Raw genomic sequence first — 25,252 nt, 5'->3', positions numbered from 1 at the left:
TGCTGACAAGGCTAAGGCATGGTTCAGTGTTGCAGTCTTGATCCCTGAATCATGCTGCAGCATTACAGTTGTCATAGAGACACAGATTTTTGAGACCAAAGGGACAGTTCTGATAATCTGCTCAGACCTGTTGTAAAACACATAGTCGCTTGCCAAGAAGTAAATAACTTTGCCAAATCGGAGTGCAGCCTGGCCCTCCCTCTCCTGTGACAGTGGAACATGTTTCACTTAAGCTTGGGGGATGCTGGAAGAGAAACCCCAAACAGGGATATAACTTGGTGTCAGACTGGTACTGTTGGCACAACACTTTTTTTCTGCTGAGTGAAAGCCAGGTGCAAGCTTAGTCCACAAGGTCACACCGTGATTGTGATACTGGTGACTTCAAAGGGACAAAGACTATCAAAGTAACAACAGCACCCCGTCCTATTTTCTAGGTGGTGCGGTGAGGTCAGCACTTGTATTTGTAATGAAGGATACTAGAGTGGGGCAGCTTGTGCACTCGGAAGTCTCTAACAGACAAGCACTGGGTGATTTAGCTGCAGCAGTTTGATGCTACTGTGCCTGGTGGTTTGCCCTCTCCTTCTGTCTGCTGCTTTATTAGCTGAGATGTGTCTCTGCATCTCACCCATGCTGGTCCAGAGCCTGCCGCAGCTGCTGCCGGGGACAGTGGGCTTGTGCCAAGGCACTGGGTTGTGAACTGCCATAGCAGTTGTAGTCCTTGCCAGAGGCTACCTGGTACAGCAGAACTAACAGCTGGGGGATTTAACATCTTAAATTGCCAAGCTGACATCCATCAGAACTCACGTAAGAGTGCCAAGCAGTCTGGGTAACCTCCAGCCAAGTATTAAGTCTCCTCTGTCCCAGTATATGCTAATCTGTGAGAAATGGATTGTTACAGATTCTAGCTCCGCTGATGAAGCAGTTCCACTTGTAAAATCCCTTGATTTAATACATAGAAGTTTCCAGTGGCCATCACAGTTTTATACACTGAAACAGGTGTAAAGTCTCTGATATGGTCTCCCATCTGCTGCTGCAGAATTTGGAATAAGGTGAACTGCTTGAGCAAAGCTGTGAAAATCTGTGTGAAGGAACATGTGCAGCCAAAATGCTCTCCTCCTAAATGTATACATTTCTCTGGTTGTCACCTGTGCATACATAGCTTTTGCAGTCCTGTAAGATAGCTTTGGGAAAGCTGGAAATGTAATTTTTTAATGAAATAATCTGCTGGCTCAATATAGGCACATGTTATCTCTGCATTGGCTGCTCTGCTGGAAAGGTTTGATAATAGGGCAGCATTTGATGTTTTGTGCTCTTTTCCCATTCCTGTGTAGCACAGTTGTTTTGTGCTATTTGCAGTGCCTTATATTACTTGCTGGTAAGTATTATTAAGGAAAAATTCCAGCAGTTTAGATTTGCAGGGATTGGATTCAGGAATTTGGCTAATTTCCATGTCATCCCTGTGAGGTGTAATGACTCACTGCCTTTCTGTTCACAAATAGTGCTATGTTAATCTATTCTTTGAGCAGGTTAAGAGCAGTTCATCTGTGGGACTGCCTGGTTCCTCTGGAGCACGCTGCTGCCGTAGGAGTAAGTTTCCCTTGAAAACACAGGGGAACTCAAGAGAGGGCCAGGCTGTGTGTGCTACAGTATTGGTGTGCTACAGAGCTGCGCACCTATTGTGGGTGCACTGGGGAGCACTGAGCTTTTGGAGGGGAAAATGTGTCTCCAGCTTGCATGGTTTAGAGGTGGGGAAGCACCCTGGGACAGGGAGAGGAATCGCTCAGATGCCACCTTCTTGTCACCCTTTAGAGACAAAGGAGATGCTGCAGCTCTCCTGTTGAGAGGGAGCGGGGCGGGGAGAGGGGACAGTGTTTGCAGCAACTTTCTGGCCTCACACTCAAGCACAGTCCAGCCACAGGCTGACCCTGGGTAAATAAGCAAGACTGAACTGAGGAAGCAGGCAGGGCTTCAAACACAAGGAGACAGGATGGTGCAGAACATAACGCTTGTGAATCTGAGTGTAAAATCTGTTAACCGGCATGCTTTCCGAAGGATGCTATTCAGGGAACCACTTGCAGTCCTAGCGTCCTTGTACACGGGATTAGAAGAACACAAAGCTCATAAAGTTCAGTGTTTTGGGGAGAGTTTAACAATAGTGTGAAGCACATGATCCATTCTTGTTCATGGTCTTGTGTCTCAGCATTGGTTTAACTGTCAGGCTTTTGCTTGCTGTTTCTGCACAGTCATACCGCTTGTGATTGCACCTGCTGGTATCCACCTCCCTATCAGCCATGCATTTACATCTGCAGGATAGCGAAGATCAGTTTAATAACTACATGGCTTAAATGCAGGATAGATATTCTACATGCCCATATAGACCTTTGACTTGGTGTATTATTCACCCTTTATCTTTTTGCTTAAATTCCAAATTGACGTGTGCATTTTCTACAGGCATTGAAAACTCCTCATAAACATGTATCTTAATTTCCGAGTCAATTTACAGTGTTTCTGCTGATTAGATCTAATTTAAAGGGTGAGGCTGAGGAAAGGGCCATCCATTTGGAACAACTAAGAAAAAAGATAGAAAAGATTCTCAGTGTGAGTTGTGGTGCTTTAATTGACAAAAATGGAGCCATGCCAGTTTTCACCGGCTAAAGATCAGACATAGAATCATAAAATCATTTAAGTTGGAAAATGTTACTTCTACGTCAAATTACATGCTGCTGAGAGCTACTAGATTTAGGACTTTTAGTATTGCAGAGATTTACATGTCCATACAGGTCTTTTTGCTGTTTATGCATCCAGCTCCACTCATTGTTTTCTTTCTACAAGTCTCAAGCTTGCATGATTATTGGCAGCACCAAGGACAAAAATGACATTAAGAAACAAAGTTAGGATTAAAGAAAGTCAGTGTTACTGTTATTTATATTCCTGCTGAAGCCTAGAAGACTGTAGGCAGCAGCAGAAGAAAGTCAGTGGCAGTGGCAATTTAGAGCACATCTCCTCAAAGCAGGGATTATTGTTCAGTGATGGTTTCCTTGACCGGTATTGCTCTGGAAGCTGGTGCCATATGGCTTAAACCATATAACCATGCTCAGTATAAAAATGAACAAAACCACTTTCCGGTGCTTTGAAAATGGTCTGGCAGTACACATCGTGCACAGTATCTGTCTAGCTGTGAGGGATGCTGCTTGCTTTTACACAGGGCAGTTCCAGGATTGTGTAGTGATTACAGCACTGTCTTCTCTGGCCCTTTTATTAAGGAACAGTTCCACTCTGGGGATTATTTAATTCCTGTCTCTCCCAAAATTAAGGCAGATAAGCCTTTCTTTCAAAGGGATATTTTAAAACTAAGAAAATGTTAACATTTTGATTTTCATCCTATCTCTGTGAAGAAACAGAAAGCTGAATAGCTGAAGTATGATGCAGGAGCTGGAAGATGTTGAGGGTGGAAATCTCACAAACATGGAAGAAAACATCACATGCCTGATGAATGTGGTGTGATCAGAGAGGCAGTGGACACAGTTACTGCCTCTTTATTCACCCTCTCCGCTCTGCCCCCTGGTAGCTTTCAAGGGGATTAATGGTACTACTAAGTGCAGGGTACTCAGGACAGCTGGCTTGAACTCAAATGCCTAAGAAAGAAGTAAGCAGCCTGCCCTTCAGAACTCTGTTCTTCTCCCAGGTATGATCAATAATTATCAAGATGCAGAGGAGAAAAGCTGTGGTGTATTAGAAGGTATATTTTAGGGAGAGAATTGTCAAAGATGTCAGCACTCCTGACACATCTACTACCTGTGGGCTTTTATTAGCAGGTAAGCACGTTTGTGCATTTGGAAAATCACTGAATTCTTAGTAGAACTGATCTAAATACTCATGAGAAGTAATGCACTCTGCGATTTTGACCTGTTGACAAATTGTGAATAAAGATTTTTTGATTTCTTTGGATCAGCTCAACAAGCATTAACGTATCAACACATATATATATATATATATATGTCTTTGGGGACATGAAATATTTATAGAAAGTGTTCAAAAGGTCTGAAATGCAATTTTCTTCTGGGGATGTGTGACTGGTCACATGGGTGACACGGTATTCTTTCATCCCTGATTGTGTTTGCATTTTAATTGCTTATTCCATCTGATGTTAATTTTGATTCTTGATGAGGTCTCAGTAGTAGTAGTAAGTCCATTTTCACCAAGCATTCACCCCTACAAAGCTTCATTTATGTGAAAGCTTGTGAATAAAGACATATGAGCCAGCCAAGTGTCAGTCTGGTTTCATTATCTGGGCTGCCAGCTTATAAATGCTCATGTGCTTTGATCAGCTTCAGTCATGATTGGGCTGGAGACTTCAAATCAACTATCTCCCAGCAAATAAATTCAGGTATGAATTCAGTATGAAGGCAACATTTTGGTTGCTGTGGTACTGAATAGATACCCATTTCCTCTGCTGTCCGGGCAGAAGAGTTACTGAAGAGATGTGTTATGTGCTTTATTTTGAAAATCAAGATATGACTCATTCTCATAAATCCGTTGCATGCCTTATTAAGTTTAAGCCAGAAGATGAGCCAAGCAGCAGCAAGCAACATAAAGAGAGCTGTTTTGTGACAAAAAAGACAGGGAGCTGAAAAGCCCAGGGATGTGTGAGACAACCATGGGGTTTAACGAGTGCCTCTGTAGGTCCCATAAAGTGGTGGATTATGATACTCAGACAGAGTTTTGCACTAGCAGAAAGTAACTGGGGAGATCAGTAGGGTGATGGGCAGCACTGAAAAGGGAAGTTACAATCGCCTACAGTCCCTGCTTCTCGGGAACGAGAAGAGAATGGCTGCCTATGTGTTCATACACAGGGCTGTGGGTTTGTGGTGCTTCAGTAAACTCAGAGCAATGCAGATACAGGCAGGCTGACTGCAAGCAGATGTACGGGGAAAGGCAATACATGCTGGTCTGACACAAGTATTCATTACATGCACATTGACTTGGCCCAGCTTGCCATGCTACTGCATCTGTTGAGGGGGTTTAATATGGTGCATCACCAGTATGTCCTTCCAGAGACTTCCTTGTGCATGTTGAATGGTAACAGACAACAAGCTGTTGTGGTGACTCGGGACTGTGGCTACTGAGGTGCTTCATGGGGAACCTTGACAACACTGTCTCCCTGTTTTTCCTTCTGAGATGTCTGCCTGCAGTGCTAAAACACTAGGATCTTCAAAATAAAAGCCACCATTTTTAAATCTCTAATGAAATAAATGACCAGGTTCTGTTCAGACAATGCTCTCCAGTAAAAATAATTTGCTTAAGCCTACTGTTAATGTTTACTTGATTGAAATATTTTGCTGCTGGAATAAAAGGTTTGTTGTTCTCAACCTGGCAGAGAATTTCTAAAATCGCTATAACATGACATTCTGTGAAAAGGAGCAAAAGCAAATAATTTGTGGGGAAACGTTTCAAGGTGCTTGCCAAGCAATTTAAAATCTGAATGAGAAGCTGCACCTCCACTGACTTATATTAAGGCTGATATTGATTATGTGCTTACAAAGAAACAAAATAATTCATTATGGAGAGTAATTTTGATGGTATGTACCCATTTCAATGCTTTAAATAAGGCATCTTTCTGGTGCCATCAAGTAGAAATAATAATAAGTATAAACATTGGGCTGAGAGCCCATCTTGTCTCTCATCAGTGCTCTAGACTGACTGTATGCTTTTTTTCAGTGCCTGGCAATCACCACCTCACAGGTATGTTGAGATATATTACATTTATGTATACACAACTGATGAAAACCTCTGCAGTTCAGAATAAACTGAAATCTTTCCCAGCAATATTTTCTAAGGTTCAAAGTGAGTGTCTTCTTTGGCTTAGACTTATTTGTTTTATATTTGTGTTACTATACTATTAAACATTTTATATGTGAATATTCCATTGTTTTGACACTGTGAAAATGTTTTTATTTGTCAAATCTAAGCAATGGAAGACTAATGGAATAATTTTGAAAATTGGTGCTGTGAGGTTTTGCGGAATTTAACCTCTCTTCAGTCCACAGCAAAATCTGTACATACTGGACTTCTGAGAAATTGTAGTTCCTTGAATGGGATATGCTACAAACAATGAAATCATCGCTTTTGTTGATGGCATTGGTATTAGGAAATTATTTTGGTTAATTCTGGATCAGCTTGTTTCTCTGTTTATTTAACACTTCAGTCTATCCATCAAAGCAGAGGTTCAAATGCTAAAATCATTCTTTCTCTTCAGTAATTGAACCAAAGTACTTCATTTGGGGAAATCTGTTAATCCTTTCTAGAACCTCATACAGATCGCTTAACTCTAACAGTGCAGTGGTTGTAATGTGAAAAATGGAAATTCTTAGAAAACTGCTGCATTATTTTGCTTTGGACTCTATGTAGTCTTAACCAGTTTGTTTAGACAGACTGCTCTGTGGTCAGTGGCAGCAGCTGGTTTGACCAACGACAGAATAAAAATTCTTTTCAAAAACCTTGGTAGGCATTTCTCTAAAGGTTAAGTTTATAAAAGATAGACTATCTTAATGGTAAAAATTTGCAAGTGCATGCCTTGATCCTGCGCTCGTGGATGACAATGGCAAAGCTCTCATTAACCTTAGTGCTGAAGGATCAAGTTATTTCCTTTTTTAACCTCCAAGTGTTTTGGTAAGAGCAATTGATCAGTCCTGCCACCACCATGTGGGGCAGATGTTAACCTTGATGTTAGAGATGAACGCACTGAGGTGAAGTAATTAATTCAGGTTCTGCGGCTGATTAGGCACTGAAGAGGGACAGTGCTTGGTTGCTGTCCTCTGACCATCAAGAAATACTCTTCTCTCTTTGATGAGAGATTTTAAAAGACATTTTACAAGCTTGGATCAACCAATATTGTGAATTAAACATACTTTGGCTTATGTATTACAGAAATATGTTGGATATGTTCAGTGTGCAAGCCCACTGGACACAGCGTATTTGAATAACTTGTTCCTGTCGTACCTAACCTGTGAACGTCTTTCAATCCACAGCTGTCATTTGGCCAACCCTCTCCCTCCAGTAACTTACAGCTTTCAATTTCTAGTGTGCAGTTTTGTTCATCCAGAGGGTATCTGCGTAGATCCATCATGCAAGCAGCTGTTGTTGTGATCCTGCAAGAGGAGGGTGAAAAAAAATATACTGAAACCACATTTTACTTGTTTGAGAAGGCAAGATTTTCTGTAGTGGCTTCTCTCTTTGTTTAAATACAGAATGGTTATGCACAGGGATTCCTGGAATACAGGCTTTACATAGCTTGTATTTATATGATTAAATAATTTATACAGCACACTATATTGGTTAAAGTATAAAGCATCAGAGCATATGGTGAATACTGCAAAGCAGGATTTTGACTGAAAACTTTATGTGCAAGTGTACAGTGTTTTGAAGAACAATTAGAGAGATTTCTACTTGGACATCTGTTTTTTAATGTTCTTCATTCAGACATCTTCAAGTTGCTTTATTTATAGCTTGTACTGCTGATAGTTTTCTTTTTTCATTTTGTTGTCACCTGCTACTCTTTCGATTTTGTCTGATAGGTATGTGCATTTTCACCTGAGCTGTGGAAATGTTGGTTATATTTGATTCATTATTTTTAAGGTTTCATAATCAGTTTATCATTAACTGATAACTGAACATCACCTCTTAAAAATGGCATGATGCAATCAAACACTTGTGAAATACAACATTGTATGGTGGTTACTTAAAGAACATTGAGAGTAGCTATGATGTAGGCAGGATCTTCCCCATCCTTGCTCCTTCTAGAGGAGCATGTAAGTTGGTATTTCGTCCCTGAAGGTATTCACCATAGCCTAAGACTTTTTGCAAGGCAGTCCTTCTCCTTTTGTTGGACTGAAAATCACAGAATATCTAAGCAAATGCTTGCTGACAGGCCTGTGGTACCTGGGAGGAAGGTAAGTGGCTGTGTTAGGACAGGGGTCAAATTATAGCTTCTTTTGAAAATCCCTTTAAGAAAGGCACTCATAGTGGTGCTTTCAAACTCACAAAAGTGGGTTATTACCCGCATTTGCCTTTTTTTTGGTGATAGATGGCTTCTTAAGTGTTATACAACTTCTGAAGTTGTGAATGGGCAAACTTAGCCTCTAATTTTTTTTGTGTCTCTCCCCCTCCAAAAATTTTTACCTGAGAAAGGCAGATCTTGCCTTGATCTGGATGTGTTCCAGTTCTATGCTAATTAATGTCACAGGAACACATCTGGAGATTTTACTTTTGATGGGGTGAAAGTCAAGCACACTTACATGCTCATGTATGGGGATGATAAACCTTGCTGTCATAGAACTGACAGAATTAAAAGAAGAAAAATGCCACATGCTTCATTACTGTGACATGCTTCAGATTATCCTAAGTCTACAAAATCTGCCTGTCTACCTGTGTGTAAGGACCATCTAGCTAGTGCTGTTATGGGAACCCATCCATGAAACTACTCTAGAATACTGTGTAAAGCACCATGGAAATGATATATTTATGCTTTTCCTCAGGCTGATTTTTGTTACATTGAAGTGAATTGCATATATCTTAATGGGTTTTGCATTTGTCATGGGAAATGTTGAAGGCTTCAGCAGAGGTAGGATCTTGTTTAGTTTAGCCATGTACCAAATATATCTTACTGAGAGGCACTGAGGAGACACACAGTAATCATTTGTCAGGCACCTACTTGATAGTGCTTAAGATCATACATAACTCTATACTAACATTAGTCACACTTAAATGCTTTTTAACGAAGGTTTCATAGGGTAATGTTTTGTTTCCAATTAATAAATCAGCCTTTATGGTAATTTTGTTCACTTACATCAACCAGATTTATTTAAGTGTGTATGGAATTAGAGGTTGACAGTGTTTCCCAGATCACAGAGTTGCAGTGGCTTGCTGTTTCCTAATGGCCAGTGTGTCTGTACTGCTGCCATCTGCAGTTCTGCATATCCTACATAAGTTACCTAAGCAATACAAGTTCTTATTCTTTATATAATCAATGCAAATTAATTTTGCAGTAGTAAATAATGCGATTGTTGTATACTTGTGATTTAAATATTCCACATAATTATTTTTTCCTGACGTTGTAATTCTGTCAACTGTACTGTCTTCTCACTATTTGTGCAGGTTTTGGCACGCTGGTTGGTTTGGTGTGTCTGATCCGTACTACAATCCAAGAACTAATATGAATGTACGTGTGGCTAAGACACTGCACTGCTAATTTCAGGTGGGATCTGGAAGTAAATACTTGGGTTATGCAGAAAAAAGGTAAGAAACCCTTAGTATCAGTTTCTAGCAGCAGTAAGTGATCCAAATCTGCTTAGCCTGCCCATTGGTAATTTCTCATCCTTGTTAAATCACTCCTTGTCTCTATCCCACAAGGAAAGGTAAACCAGAAGCATTTAATTTATGTTCTCTGCTTCCCTCAGGTCTGTTTTGCATATCCTATAGGGCCTCTGTATTTTGGGGTCAGTCTCCATACTTTGGGGAAAGTCAAAGGTGGTGGTGGGGAGCAGCTCTCCCCCTCGTGAGTCTTTTAACCCCTTAGCAGCAGTGCTGAATGCTGCTGTGGCTCCTCCGGTGCAACAGCAAGCAGCTGCTCCCAAGGAAAAGGGGAGTGACAGGGTTTTTGCTGAAGTCTGCAGAGGTGAGAGCCGCACAGCATGAGGTGGGAAGGCCAACTGGAGACTATTGCCAAGCAGGCGGTGGAGGGGTAGCTTCCAGCAGCAGGAGAAAGGATCCTACTTCGGTTGCAGACCCACAGCTTTGGAAGTGGTACAGTGTCCCTGCTGCTTAAACTTTATTGGGAGTCTTAGGCTTCCTTGAAAATAGCTACCTATGACTGCAGTAGGAGTGCTTCAGGATCTGGTAACATGCATTACCTGTAGTTCATAAATCTGCCTTTCAAGCATTTCTTTCTCTCTCATGATAGATCTCAGCTGTGTAAAATTTTTAATGCATTGTGCTCTGGATAACCACAAATCTGTTTAAGGAGATAAATTAAACCCAGACGCAATCATAGTAATTGCTGTCTCGATTACAAAAATCAAATCTTGTATTATAAATAGAGTATAATCCCAAACCTGTTACTGTCTGTGCTCTGAGTGAGTGTGTGTGTGAGCCAGTGCTCACAGTGGAGAGTTAACTGATGGCTTGCACAAGCACCAGAAGCTTAAAACTGACATTCAAATGTGGAATACAAGGGTGTAATGGCAGGAAGGGGAATGCAATAGCCTGAAGACAGGGCAAAGCTGCAATAAATCTGTGTCCAAGAGGATTACTGCTGAAAGTCTCTGGGCACAAGCAGTTTCTGGCAATGGTGGAATATGATGGGGCTTTGTAAAAGTTTTAGTGGAGGACTAATCTTACACTTGAAGCAGAGCTATTTATATCCCAGAGTAAGATATGTTTCTTCCAGACTTTCCATTCTCATAATATGTTTTAAGTTCCAGTGTTGGGGCTAATATATTTTGTTTGTACAGTGTCTTTTGCCCTACTATCCTTACAGTCTTTAGATTCTTTTGAATACAAATGATAAAAATGGGATTTTGCAAAGAGTACAAGCAGTTAGGTGGAAATATATCATTGTGCTACTTAATTTCATTCATGTTAATACTCAGACATTCTGGGCTTGAGTGAACTCTGAATGGCTAACAGGCAAGACAAATATCTGCAAAAAAGCAAAATTATTATTTTTTTAATTGTTGCTTGTGTTTCAAGTTATCTGATGAACTGCTTAGCTTTTATTTTGATGTCTGAATCTCTAAATACCATATTCTTACTGTATAATCAAGTTCTTTTTTCCAAAAATAAAATTATATAAAACATTGATATCCAGTATCTGCAAAACTGAAGTCCTTATGTAATACTGTCAGAGGCAGCAGGTCTTGCAGGAACAAATGGTAAAGTTTAATATTTTGGGTTAAGTCATCAGTGAGCAGTTAAAGCAAGTTCAGAATGAGTGCAGGAAGTGGAGCTGTGGTTCAGTATTTAGAGTATTTCACCAAATGCTGTCAAAAATCTGTTCCTCAATTCTTGAAGAAGAGAAGAAATATTTAAGACAGCAATGACAACTAAATGTGGAGGTGATCAGAGCTAAACAATGCAAGATCTGTAGTGAATTGTTTCCTCTGTTTGGAGGACAGGTATCAAATTTTAATATGTTGGTTCTTTTTCTCTCAGTCAACAGAGCGTGAATTATAAATGTATATGAAGATATGAACTGGGGTGGACCCACTTTTTTTCCTTAAAAGCACAATAAAATCTTCAAATCAAATAAAGAATAACTTCTCTTCATCACTGCAGAGCTGGGGCTCTGGTGCACACTGGAAGTAGACTTTCATACCCCAGGTAAAACACTGTTTTTATTAAATCGGTGTTAATTTAACTTCAGTGGTATCAGCGAAATTAATCCCATAGCCACTGTTTGACATCAGAACCCAGTCCCATGTTCTCAGTGTAATCAGCATTTTTTTCTGGAACTTGGAAGAATCCTGATGTTTAAGATCTAATAGGATGTCTTGTAGGAGAGTTACTGAAGGAATAGAGGAAGGCAAAAAAAAGGTACATTTAATCTGCATATTTTTTTCTCTGTCCAAACCATGTACAGGATTTACGGTTGTCATGCCAGCTGACACTAAATTTCCAAGGAAAGTGTGAGTGCTTGACCCTGGGAGAAAACGTCAACTCTCAACCTGCAAACATGCCCAACTTAGAGTGCTTGGAAAAGCCTACTTACAAGATGTACATTTAAGCATTAGCATTATTTGTGTTGATGTTGTGTATTTTACAGTGTAGTGTGTACTTGGGAAATTTGTGTTCAACAGTCTGTGTATTGCTTGTCTGGTCAAATTCTATTAAAAAAGAAGTTACAAGTGTTAGTAAAATTGGGAAGGGCCAATACATGATTAAATAATGATGCTTTCACAGATCTCATGAGAAGTTGAGAGAAAATTGGAATATTGGGTCCTGAACCAGATGCAGTAAAAGATTTAGATACTTAGTTTTAGATATGAGTACAACAGCATGTGTAAACCAATTTTTTAGACTGGAAAATGATTATAATATGACTAATTTTTTTTCCTTTATCTTTTTTTTTTTTTTTTTCTCCACAAAATCAGTAGGAAATATATCTTTGACTCTATCTTGGAGACAAGCTGCCAACTGCTAGGTCACTGCTGTAGACTACATACTTTGAGATAAGACTCAGGTTTATAAGGAAAGCTTTTGTATGGATTTAAGTTAGCGAGTGTAACACACATTTCCTTTCCATGTTGCTCAGAGAAACAGTAGACTTGCATAAACACGAAAAAATAAAAAACATCTTGAGGAAGACATCTACAGATAAATATACAGCTCAAAGAGTTGAAGCTGTAAGCAGCTGAGAACTGGGTCTAGCATGAGAAGCACCCAGTGACCTTTATTATATCAGGTAAAGTGACCTGTTCTACTTAAGTCACACGAAGACGAGGCTAGGAAAAATGTGTCATACTAGGGGCTTTCTCCTGTGTTTTGTTGATAACCTGAACTGGTGTTTTCTTGGTTTGCCTCTCCTTCATCTTTATTTTTCATTGAGAAAAAAATTCAAAATACAGATTAAAATTCACAAAGAAGTGAAAATGGTTTTTAAATGTGGAAATCCTGTGGTCTGCCTTTCTGAAAAAGGTGTATATTTATATGTGCATGGATGTGTACGTATATGTATATGTGTAAATAAAGATGTTATTTATATTTTGGATTAAGCAGAGGGATGTGGATTTAACACACTGCAGATAAATAACTGTTAGGTCAATTCTTTTCCCAAGAGTTTATTAGAACTGTGTTGTAATTACTTTATGCAGAAATGGCCAGCCAGCCAGCAGTGCTTCAGCAGTCACCGTAACCAACAGGGCAGCCAGCTTCTGGCTGTGCAGGAGCTGACCTGTTTCCCATGCAATGACCAAGCATGCCCCCAGAAGCCACCTCTTCCATGGCTTGTGGACAGTGGTGGTATGGAAAGGCATCTCAGGGACAGCCTTCTGCCTACAGCTCCTGCTGGTCTGTGATGCTATTGCTCTCTCCTCCCCTTCCACCATGCTCCTTTCCTTCCAGTCTGCCCCTTTACTTGCCAACATTGAACCCTGACTGAAATGCAAGCAGCTAAGCAGTAAGGTTGGTAACCATCAAGGTGATGAGCAGCAAGGGCAATAACATCTTAAGCTAGTATAGCTGCGACAAGAAAAGGGTAAGTGGTCAAATTCTGCAATGCCTTTCAAAGGCTGAAACATGGTTTTTAAGATGAAAAGAGCTGCTATGGTCAGGTAAAAAAAAATACTACTGAAAAAATCAGAAGAGTTAACCATAGTAGTACTACTGGCTAGTGCTGTAATGGACTGGGATTCATGCTGAGACCTGGAGAAGTTGTTATGAGTTTATTGTCTATCCCCGTGTACCTAGTAACATTCCTGGGAGTGAATACACTTGTCAAATGTAGAGGAGGAATATTTAGGTTTTTTCCGAGGTATAAATACAAATGTCTGTTTCCCAGCAGATGACAGGCATGAAAAGTTAATCTACAGGATGTCAAATCAATCAACAGCATTGGCTTGAAATAAGAATGTTAAAAAAAAAAAAATACTTTCCCTACTGCTCTTCTAATTCATGTATGTTCTCACAAGCTACTGAGCTGCCTGCTTGAGCTGCCATGCTGTTCCGTAGCTCTCCTGAGACACTCCTTATCCCATTCCTTTTCCCCCCAGTCATATCAATATAACAGCTGCCCACCCAAAGAAGGCAGAATTTGTCCGAGTTGCTTATTGTTCTTGTTAGGTTGGTTTAACATGAATCAGTTCAAGCTGGGCTCACTGCTGGGCCCCAAAGGTGGTTAGATGGCACCATCTCTGAAGACAGTGTTGATGATGAAGAACCGAGGAAGGCAGAGCTTGCACACAATGGATTTTGTCAACTTATTTCATTGTCAGTGTTATGCACCAGTGAATTGCCAAGGTCAGCCATTGCTGCTTGAGCTCTGCCTCAGATGGAAGACCTGCAAAAGTCAAAATGCTATTCTTAAATAACATTTCCTGTCCATCTGTCCTGGTTCCAGCTGGGATAGAGTTAATTTTCTTCTTTGTAGTTAGTACAGTGCTGTGTTTTGGCAATGATGTGAGAACAATGTTGATAGGACCTGATGGTTTTAGTTGTTGCTGGGTGATGTTTATACAAAGTCAATGACTTTTCAGTTTCTTGGCCCTGCCTGTGAGAGGGCTGGGGGGGCACACGAAACTGGGAGGGGACACAGCCAGGACAGGTGACTTGAACTAGCCAAAGGGATATTCCATACCATGGGATGTCATGCTGAGTATATAAACTGGGGGAAGAAGAAGGAAGTGGGGGACATCTGGCATCATGGTGTTTGTCTTCCCGAGTAACGGTTACACATGATGGAGCCCTGCTTCCCTGGGGATGGCCGAACACCTGCCTGGCCATGGAAATTAGTGAGTGAATTCCTTGCTTTGCTTTGCTTGCACAGCTTTTGCTTTACCTATTAAATTGTTCTTATCTCAACCCTTGAGATAAGACCCTTACCTTCCTTTCCGATTCTCCTCCCCATCCCTCTGGGTGAGGGGGAGTGAGTGAGCAGCTGCGTGCTGCCAGCGTTAAACCACGACACCATCTCAGCAGTAGAGTCTAATTCAGTATGTCTTAGGCAGGGGCAAACCATTGATTTAACACACAATGTGACATGTTTCTAAGAGAGAAGGAATGGTTTGTAAATGTCTCTTTGTATGCCCAAACAGTCACCAGGTCTTATGCAGGAGATGTTGGTTAGCAGTAGGCATGTGCTTAGTATTGCTGTTGTGGTCATTTCAGTTTACTCCAACTAATATTCTTTAACATAACCCAGGCACTGGTTTCTTACGTTGGTTTTGTGCTTACAAAGCTATGCAGTGAATGGTGTCTTTGTCACTTAATAAAAAAAGAGTTCTCTCTGAGAATAGCTGGTAGCTTCGTGGTGAGGTGAAGGTAAAAGAACAAATCAGAAATCATCTTAAGCCTTTCCCAAGACATTTGTCCTCAGTAATTGCTGGGGACAAGATAATGGGCTAGATGGACCTGCAGTCTGGACTTTTGTCATAATTTTTAATGTTCTGAACTTTGGTAAAATTAACAACTGAAGTGGAGGCCTATCCCTCACCACTTGTAGTCCATCTTTCATTCCCTAGATCCTTCCCGAGTCCAGCTCACCCAGCATGTTTATATGGATAGCCTGCAAGTGCAATAAATGAGTTTGGGGTAGTGCTCAGCAAAGCAAGGTCTAACTTCCTTCACAGGTTCTAATACACTCTAGAAGGTGGAAATAGTTCAGTATTCTACAAGAATTACAGCAGTACAAAGCTAGTTTGATTAAAAAAAAAAAAAAGAGGAACACGTATGCATGATATTTCAGTCCTGTATGCCCAGGAAATGTTTTCTGTTCACAAATATTTAATCTAGTCACTTGCACCTGTGCACAAGTGATGGCACTGCTTGGTCTTTAGAGCTCTAGTTATATGAGTTATATGAGTCCTGCTGAGTTACTCATGTGACCTGAAATTTTGCCAGTAGAGATTGTGAGATCCATAGACCAAGGCATGTAGAAGTGGGTGCAGTGCATTGTAGCATCTTTAGTGTGCGTGGTAACATATATTTTTAAAAGCCTGACACATGAGATCACATAGACAGAGAGATGAGATGTGGATATTGTCACAAAATATCTGAAAAAAATAATAACTCGTTTATTCTTTCTTTATATATACACAGTGGCAAGATGAGCAAAATTAAAAAGGAGCTCTTGGACTGGCACACTGTAGATTCATTTATGCCTTTGTAAGCAAGCCTATGATGGTGTCAGACTGAATCACTGGCATTTTGTGCTGAGTGGAAGCAGGTGTAAATAGCTAATACATACCTCAAAGCAGAGGAGCTGCGGGCATGTATCTTTACCTCCAGCAATTCCAGCCATTCAGGGTGAGCAAACTATTAAAGACTGCAGTATGAGAATCAGCTTTGTGCTACCATCTATTCAAGTGTAAATGCTCTTTTTTGAACTAACTGTGAATTTGAAACCTGTTATCCACCTGCTGATTGTTCTCCCCCTCCCTGCTCCACCTTACAAATTGCCTTTACTTTCTTTGCCCCCCTCCCTTTTTTTTTTTTTTTTTTTCTTTTATTGTTGTAAATGAGGAAGGGTCCTTTGCTGGAAAAGGTCACTGATGGTCTTCCTTTAAGGATCCCAGGTTCAGAGATTCCCTGAAGCACTTTGAAGCTTACACATTTTCTGATGAGGTCGTGCAGCTGCAGTGCCTTGTGATCAAGGTGCTGTGTGCTGCCTAAGAACAAGCGGATGGCCTCCTTGGGCACTGGGGCTGCTGCTCGCTGGCCTCTCCACTGTGTTGGTAGAGGTATCTATGGGACAGTGGTGTTACCTGAAACACTGAGATATTCAGGGCTAAATATCCACTTTTCCACAAGGAAATGTTATTTCTAGTCCAAAAGAAGTCTTCTGCTCACCGCAGAGCTGTTGTGCTGCAGAGTCAAAGGGTGCTGCAGGGAGTGGGGGCCAGCCAGCACCTGCGTCCTGGAGAGCAGGATCTCCTTTAGCCAGCCCTGCTGATCACCTCCTCCTCAGCTCATGAACTTAGTGTCAACTACTATTCCTTCTCAAAACCAGATATCTTATTAAGCTCTATAAATCTAAAGAGTTGCTTGTTAGTAGGAAGTATGCAGGTGGGTCAGACTATGGCATGTCAGGTGTTGAGGTGAGAACCTGATGGGGAGGATTTGTTACACTCCTTCACTGCCTGCATCGTGTTCTCTTTGGTTTACTCAGTGATCCTCACTGAAATCTAGCACTATGCTGTCATGCTTAGCATATTTTAAAATCTGATATGAGCTAGCGGCTGGTGATTTGCAAGTAAGTTTTGGCGTCAATAAAAGAAAGCCATGTATATCATAAATGCTAGCTTGACGGGTATTCCGCCCTGAACTCGTTCTCAGAATGAACCAGATCTTTGAATGTAGACACCTGCAAAATGCATGGCATTATAAAGCATAACTTAGCATAATAACATCCAACTGAGGACGTGTTCAGCCCTTTCAAGGTGTCTGATTCTTGGGAAGAAGTCAGGATTTCTTACGCTATGCTATGTATGCATTCTGGCCAATTCTTTTTATAGGTTGTTCACATAGAACATTGACTTCTACAGGCAATGCCAAGTAGAAGTGTTCAAAAAGTTAGACAACCTTTAACTTGGGTGCTATAGGCATTAAAATATTTTGGGGAAGGGGATATCACATTTTAGTTGTCTTGGGAGATTCACCTCAGCGTTGAAAGTAATTGTCAATAAAATCATTGTTATTTAGCTTATAGAAAGAAACCCTTGCTCAATAGCCTGATTTTTAGCTGCCAGAACTCTGCTTCAGCGAATGGTTACGTAGTACTATCACAGAGCAGGGATGGGGTGAGATTACTGAAAATGGGGACAATTAGGCTTGCTGGCTTCTGCCTTCCCCAGGAAGACAGCCTGAAGCTCCAGGGCAGTGGTGGGAGCAGGAGGCAGTGGGGAAAGGAGAGCTGTGATGTGGAGGAGTGGGGGGACAGAGGTCATGGGAGAAAAGGTCTATAAGAAAATATTTTGCTTTGACTGCATTAGAAACTTCTAAAATCAAAACCTTAAGCAGATATGTACTTTTTACAGTGTAAGAAGTTTTCTGTTCAACACAGTTTATTAGAAATAATTCAGTGAAGATTAATGACTTCTTGTAAAGATCTAGAAATATAAAAAAAATCACTAAAATATTACAATCTAACTTTTTAAACGTTAGCAAAAAGCACTCTTTCTTTGATGCTTGTAGGCCAAACTTCAGTGCAATGAGAATTTTTACTGCACAGCTATAAACCCATGAAAATAAATCCCAAGAGAACTATAACTATACCAGGGCAAACAAGATACTTCAATAAAATGTGCCTGAGAGTTGGAGCTGAAATTTACTAGAAAAAATAATTTAGTTTGACAGTGCAAGTATGTTGCAAGCCAAAAAGAAAAAGAGTGAGCCAGATGGGAAGTGCGTAGCATAAAGGAGGGTCCGAGTGGGAAGTCAGATAAATGGTTTTCAATCTGGTTTAAAAAAAAAAAGAAAAAAAAAAGAAAAAGTGCCAAATCTGCAACTTTTTCAGTACCTCTATACAAAGCTTCTAAAAGTGACTAAATGCGAGAAGAGTGATGTTACTATTGAAATTTCTAGACGTAGATAATACCCACAGACTGAAATATCCTGCTTAGGAGGGAATAGAGGTCTGCTAGATGGCAGCAGTGATGTTCGTGTCATTTGGCATCTTCAGCTTTTGTGTTGTTTTTGTTGTTTATCCCAAAATAAAACCAAACCAGACACTGAGATACGTGTTGTGTGCGAAAGAGACATGGACATGTTCAGATGTCTCCCCTTCTTTGGTGGAAGAGGAATCTAGGCAACAAATTCCGCACCCAGCCTGGTTTGTAATTGGAAGGTTTCAGGATGTGCGTGGTCAAAATGACTGGTAAAAACCAGATTGTTTCTGGCATCAGACATACTTCATATTTACCTATCACTATCTAACTGCCTTGTGAGCAAGGAAGATCTTCCTGGATTTTGGAAGCAGGGGTGAGGCTGGAAGAGAGCGCTGTCATTTTGCTGCAGGTGTGGTGTGACTCTTCAGGAACTGTGACTTCTCATGTAGCTTCTACAGGTCAACATTACCCATATCAGTGCATCTCAAACAGAAACCTGCAGTCAGGGGAGGAAAGGTGCAGAAGCAAAGATCAAAACAATTTCTTGCTTTCATGTTTCTTTTTTCTTTCCTTATTCTGGTGCCTGGCCTGCTGGCTTTTCCAAGAAGGGGGAGTCTGCTCCTTTTTCAGTGCTTGTAGCTTTACCTATGCAGTGGAAAAATGGGCCAAAACAGTGGCTTCAGTGTCAAACTTGGATGAAAGACAGAGATCTACTGATTTTAAGTTAAGAGAAATTGGGTGTTATAAGCTTTCATGAGTGGCACGGAAACTCCTTCATAGTGGAGAAGCTTAATCCCTTCTTGACTTTATGAAACATGTGTGAGAAACAGAATGATTTTGAATACAGCATGCCCATGGACTCCCTGTTATGCAATTCCTATTACTAAAAGCACAAGCTGTCAGCCCTTACTGTTGGTTCACAACACCTGTATGGGCCAGCAGAAAGAGCAGGGCTCTGACAGAGTAATTGGGGGTACCTGGGGAGGTGCCGGCTTCTTTGTGGTGGCTCTGTCTGGCTCAATGTCGAGCTGCTTCAGGAACTGTGAACTGAGTGGGGAGATGCCTTGGAAAAAAAATGGTCGAAAGTACAAGTAAAGTGCTAAATTTCTGTGGTTTTTGAGGAAATGGGTGCCTGACTAAGCTAAGAGTTTGTTTAAAATCTGAAATACTAGGCTTTTTGTTGGTGGTAGGTGAGGCCTTGTTCTTTTTTTAGCTATAAAGAAGAGGAAATTAGTAACATAAACAATTGCAGAGAAATTTGACTTGAGATTTTTGGGACTTTGAGATCCTATATTGTCTGAAACTACAGTCCCCGCTCCTAGGAGAGTGCAACAGAGAGGGAAGCCAGCATTTTCTATAGGGTTTGTGTGGCGAAAAGAAGGAAAGAGACAGGAGGAACCCTGACGCAAGGGAGAAGATGCTTCCACTTGAATCTGTGGTTAGTTTTATGGCCACATTTTCTTATATCGAGCTCACCTATGAAATCTATTAACGACATGTATCACCTAGGAAAGGTTGCAATAGCAAGAGTAAATGGCATCTTGCAGTATGGCATTGCACTGCTTTATGTTTGCAACTGACTGTAAGATCTAATATTCATTAAAATATGCTTTTACCACTTATACAGAAGACCTTAAATTATCAAGCCTTTACAGACCACTCATGCAGTTCTTAATATAAAGTGTGATTGATTTCTGAAGGTTTTTCTTAGGTCTTTGGTATTCACTGTTTTCCTGTGTTCACCCATCCTGACCAGACAGTAAGCACACCTCATTTCTTCCAGGTAGGTAATTGAATGTGAAAACTAATAATTTCAGTCAGCAAAGCTGGCAGTGTAATTATGTCTTGATACATATGTTATGAGGAAACTGGAGTGCATCTGAAGAAGCTGAGCTCCTGTAGTTAATCTACCATGTGTGGTGACTAATTTCATTGGAGAACTGAAAGTAAAATGAAAGTCTTGCACTAGGACCTTAATGACAGGATCTTTGTTTTTGCAAAATATTGACCCCACTGGCAGTCTCAAGCATGAATGAAGAAATTAGATTGCCTTTTTGCACACCCCTGACTTGGGAGAAATGCTGATGTGATTTTTGTGTAGAAAATTGATTGATGTTCATGCCCTGTCAATGGATCTTAACTGGAAAACAAGATAAATCAAAGAAGAAATGAATGTTTTCATTGCATGTGGCCTAGGACTGATTCTGTGACAGTGAATCAGTTTAAGGCATGTATTACTTCAAAGAGATTTCTAGTTACAACAGCTTATTAACTCTCAGAACTTTTTGAATGAGCATAAATTCATTACAACACTGAAATAAACTTTGGAGAGTAGAGTGTTTCTGTTATTCCAGAACAGCTTTTTTGCAGTTCTTATGCCTTATTTTTCTTTGTGAATTGTGCTGTTGAGTCAGTTAAAACAAACATAAGAAGAAAAATTGTACCCTGCCATTCATTTTATTTAGAAAACAAGATTTCGGATGCAGTGGGAAGGGAAGGAATTTTGGGTCATTGTTCATACTACTGCAAGTACTACCTCATGATATTTCTTTCATAAATTGATCAACATGCCTCTTAAAATACTTGGGCGTAGTAGGGCAAACTATTAAATAAGAAGGTTTTGGGCAACCACTTTTTTTCTGATAGCCCTCTAACTTGCAGCCTAAATTGATTTATGGCTGGTGTGTACTCCTTTGCCTTTGGGACGGTATTGTCCTGTGGCTTACACAGAACTTTTTCCTAAAGTTGTTTTTCCCCTTTCTGGACAACAAGCACATCTTCTGTCAAGACTTCTTTTGCTGGGAAAAAAAAATATCTCTGTCCTTGTTACGCAGATATATGTCCTTTCCCAGCTGCAGCAGCACTAGATGAATAGGTTACCATCTTTTAATTTATCCCCCCTTTCCTGGAAGTTGAAATCCATTATTATCTACCAGCAGAACTACTGATGTGAAAACACCTTGAATAGTCTCTGTGAATCTGTTTTTGTTGACCAGTAGTTAAATTGGGCAAGGTGGTAACTAAAACCAGAAACAGAAAGTGTTCACTAAAATAACCTTACTTAGCACCTGTAAGAAAGCTGCAATCTCTAGCAGAGGAATGGTGATGAGTAACTTGGGAGTAGACAGGGAGAGACCTTCTTAAACCAGCACAGTGTGGATTAGGACAGAAAAATATGAATGTTTTATCTGAGCTTGTCCTTTTCACCCAGTTCTTCAGCTGGGCTTGCATAAGATGGAGCAGGTTAGCAAGCCCCAGAGAGTGAGTAGCTTAATTATACTTACAGCATTTAGTTTCTCCTGACTGTCAACACTGATGAGTCATATGCAGACTTCATCTGAGTGGGTCACATCTTTGAAAAGAAAATTGGTTTTGTGCCAATGAGATATTTTTATCCAAAAAGATCTGCTAACTAAACCCAATATTGATAACTTTGAACTGGTAGGGGGTGGGTATTTTGTATATGAATGTGCTGGCGGGGGGCAATATTTTCACTGTTTTTGTCTTTCAGTAGTGGTAGGTAGTTGTTTTACAAAGTGGGTAGCAGTTGTGTATACCAAGAATGTCTTACAGAGAAGAAAAAGTTATAAAAATTGTAAGCAGTTCTGGAGCAGAATATATATATTTCTTTGTTTAACTTTTATATTTTAATAGAGGTGAGAACAACTTGCTCCTATGTTGAAGCTTTGTCGTGTTTTATTTGGTTTTAGACTTCCTTTATATTAGCAATGTAATGTCTTTTTACTTTTGAACATTGATACTTTGTGCTTTCTTGTATTCACTGAATGCTATGTGCACCAGTAATCCAGCAGACTAATACGCAGCTGTATAGCATCTTGAATGCACAACACCTGTTACTGCTCCTCTGTAAACTGAACATCCCTCATAAAAAGAGCACACAGGCTTGTTATAAAGTGTTATTTCAGGAATTAAATGTATATTTCATTATTTAAAGAAGTGTGTATGTCCTACAAATAATATACTTGTAGAAATGCTTTCCCCATGATATCTCAGAAGACCTTATTTTGTCTGCTTTTCCCCCACACCCCCCCGCCCCCTCTTTTTTTTTCTCTTAAATTATTCCACAACATACACACTGCTTTTAAAAGTTTCATAAAAAGCTTGCCTGGTCATCCAAGCTAGGTACTCAAAATCCAATAGCTATTCTAATTTCTCCTTGGCACAGAGTATTTTTCAAATGGATGGAATAAGGGCAGCCAGAGAGGTGGACCTGTTCAAGTAGGAGAGCAAAATGCCCAGCTAAGTACTTAACGTTCAGGTTATCCACCCCATGTATCATTATACAGTATAGGCATACTTTGTGATACTTGGCACTTCAAAGGGATGGCGGGTTGTAATTAAAACTGTGCCGATCTGTATATGAAATCCAAGAAGAGGTGTGAATGGAATCTCATGTTACCTTTTTACATTTTGACTGTAGAGCTGCATTTTTTTGTTTGTGTTGGGTACTCACATAGAAAGGCTGGCTAGAGAACACTTGATTTTTCGCTGAAATCATGGAGGTTAGCTATATTCCGAATGGTGATGTGAATACGTTTGGCAAGATTGCACACGCTTATGAAACGTGAGGAAGCTGGATGCTGTGTGAGTGTGGGGATGTATTAGCTATTGGCTCTTCCAGAAGAGAGAATCAAAGCTCTGATGGAAGAAACAAAATGAGAATGTTTAACAAACCAAAGCCATGAGTTGGATGAGGGCAAGACTTGTCTTCCTTAGCTCCTTAAATGTCAGGACAGACAATATTTATGTACTTTAGAGAGTCTCCTGGCTCAGGCTCTGGTGTTGACCTACATCAGGCCTTCTTGTTGCCTTTTACCTCCTGCCTCAAGTAAGCTTTAATATTCTGCAAGTTCGGACACTGGGCTTTTGCTCTTTCCTAGCAACACATCTGCATTTGATTTTTACAAATAGTTGACAAATAATTCCTCATAGTCAGTACCTGTCATTGTGTCTGTTTCTTCTATCTTTAGCTTTAAGAGCACAGTATGATAGACTGTTTAATGCTACTGTGCCTTTATTCATGCAATGATCATGATGACAGAATAAGCAAAAATCTCCTTAGATGATAGAGATGCTCTTTACCATGGCATTAAAATACCCCATTTAAGACTGAAGCTTATACAAACAGATTATTTTCTTTTTCTGCTCAAGTTGTCTGCCTCATTAAGGAGAATTTTCAGATAAGGTCAGGGTTGTTTATGGTGTTTAACTCTCACTTTGTGTTGTTTTGTCACAACCTTGCTGTGTTGCATGGCTTCTTGGAGCCCAAGGAAGTGGTTGGGTGATTTTACCTGTTTTTTTCTTCTGAGACAAGAGAAAAATACAGTGAGACAATGCTGCTTGACTACTGTATTGTATTTTCTTCTGGATTTCATAGTACAGAAGTTCTTCCCTGAAATGTTTTAATGAAGGAAGCCATAATAAATTACACAGTCATTCCTTCATCAAGATAGCTAACAAAAATGTAGGAAAGTATGAAAGACATCATACCAACCTGTTTTGTTTTGAAATTCTTATCCTTCCACTTTCCAGCCTATATAAATTTTTTTGCTATTTATTCTCATGTTTAGTAGCTAAATAACATGTTATTCCTAAGGCTGAGTATTCAGGTAAGCCTAAAGAAAAGGTGCTCTAATAATCTACAGCCTTGATTGCTCAGTGGATTACCATGAACTCTAGATTTCCGAAGAGCAAGAAGGCTTACTTTAGAGATAAGGGAACAGACAATTCCTCTCTTACCCCAGCAGATCAAGATGCAAAAAGAACATGTAATTTATAGGGAATGATTTACACTCTTGGTTCAGCCCCTTTTTTTGCGGTTTCAAAATCATCTGAAGAGCATGAGTTCCTTGGGTGAACAGGCTTAATGTTGTTTGTCATTCTTTGCCTTCTCATATGGGCTGCAAACAATTTAGTGTAAGAAGCTATCGCACTGTGTTCAAATTCTATACTGGTTATCCAGTGGCTTCACAGCATGATTTCTTTTCCTTGAATGGACACCTTATTTTTGTATTGAAGGAAGTAGTTGTGACCCTTCCAGGAGAGGGATCTAAAAATGGGTTTAGAAATGTATTTTAAACTTTATATATTGCAGTTTCTACTAGTTTAATACATTCTTCCTAGGTCTAATTTAAGCTCCTTTAGAAGGAGGAATATTTACATATAAATTTTACTTCTTGTTACATTTACACAAAATAAGTGCATGCCTGGCATAGTGGAAAGAACTAAGGTAAGTTTTTTCCTTTGATCTTTTAACTCCACTAGCTATGGCCGGGGCTATCTCTTCAAGTATGTTAATAGTGCTTATATTTGGCAAATAATACCTCGCTTATACTGATAAAATTTCCTACAGGTGTCTGAGTATGGAAGAAGATTGACTTATTCCCCATGTGAGTGAAAATTCATGGACAGCACGTTCAGTGTTCAGGCAGCTTTACTTATAATCTCGTGTGCATGCAGGCCTTTGAATTTTTTCAAGAGAATGCTTTGATATTTTCTCTGGCATCTTAAAAATAAACCTGACATTTTGCCACTAAGAAATAATAGAAAAAAGAAATTAGAAATGTAATAAAAGATCACTAATCTTTTAGTGACTTTTGTATTCAAGAAAAGGAAAGCTCATATATATATATATACACATCAAACAGCCATCAGCTCAATGCTCATAAAAGGCAAAAACTCCAACTGCCATTGAGAAAACATTTCCAAGGAAGCAGGCACTCCACCATTGATGTCTCCATCTTGGGCTTATAGGGACACCTACAAAACATCCTCACAGACAAACCTGGATACTGAGCTTTATTGCTGTACCCTTCATAACCAGAAGAATGAAATGATAGGGGTACAACATACTTGTGGAAAAAGCTGCTACTTACAGCCCTAGGTAGTTAAATTGCACAGTGCTCTGAATGGCCGTA

The 25,252-nt window shown here is 40.0% G+C and overlaps 1 protein-coding gene across 3 annotated transcripts in view; it reads right to left on the bottom strand.

Annotated features, from left to right (window-relative positions):
• The window catches only part of GABRB1 (gamma-aminobutyric acid type A receptor subunit beta1), a 141,167-nt gene that overhangs the window by 25,104 nt on the left and 90,811 nt on the right, over positions 1-25,252 (bottom strand). For all 3 annotated transcript variants that reach the window (XM_055795029.1, XM_055795031.1, XM_055795030.1), the window contains one exon: positions 7,066-7,148. In XM_055795029.1, coding sequence (XP_055651004.1) covers positions 7,066-7,148 — 83 coding nt within the window. The remainder of the gene's footprint in view (positions 1-7,065; positions 7,149-25,252) is intronic.

Source organism: Falco peregrinus, chromosome 2, assembly GCF_023634155.1.
Source record: "Falco peregrinus isolate bFalPer1 chromosome 2, bFalPer1.pri, whole genome shotgun sequence".
Classification (NCBI taxonomy): domain Eukaryota; kingdom Metazoa; phylum Chordata; class Aves; order Falconiformes; family Falconidae; genus Falco; species Falco peregrinus.
This window is presented reverse-complemented; position numbering and strand designations above follow the sequence as displayed.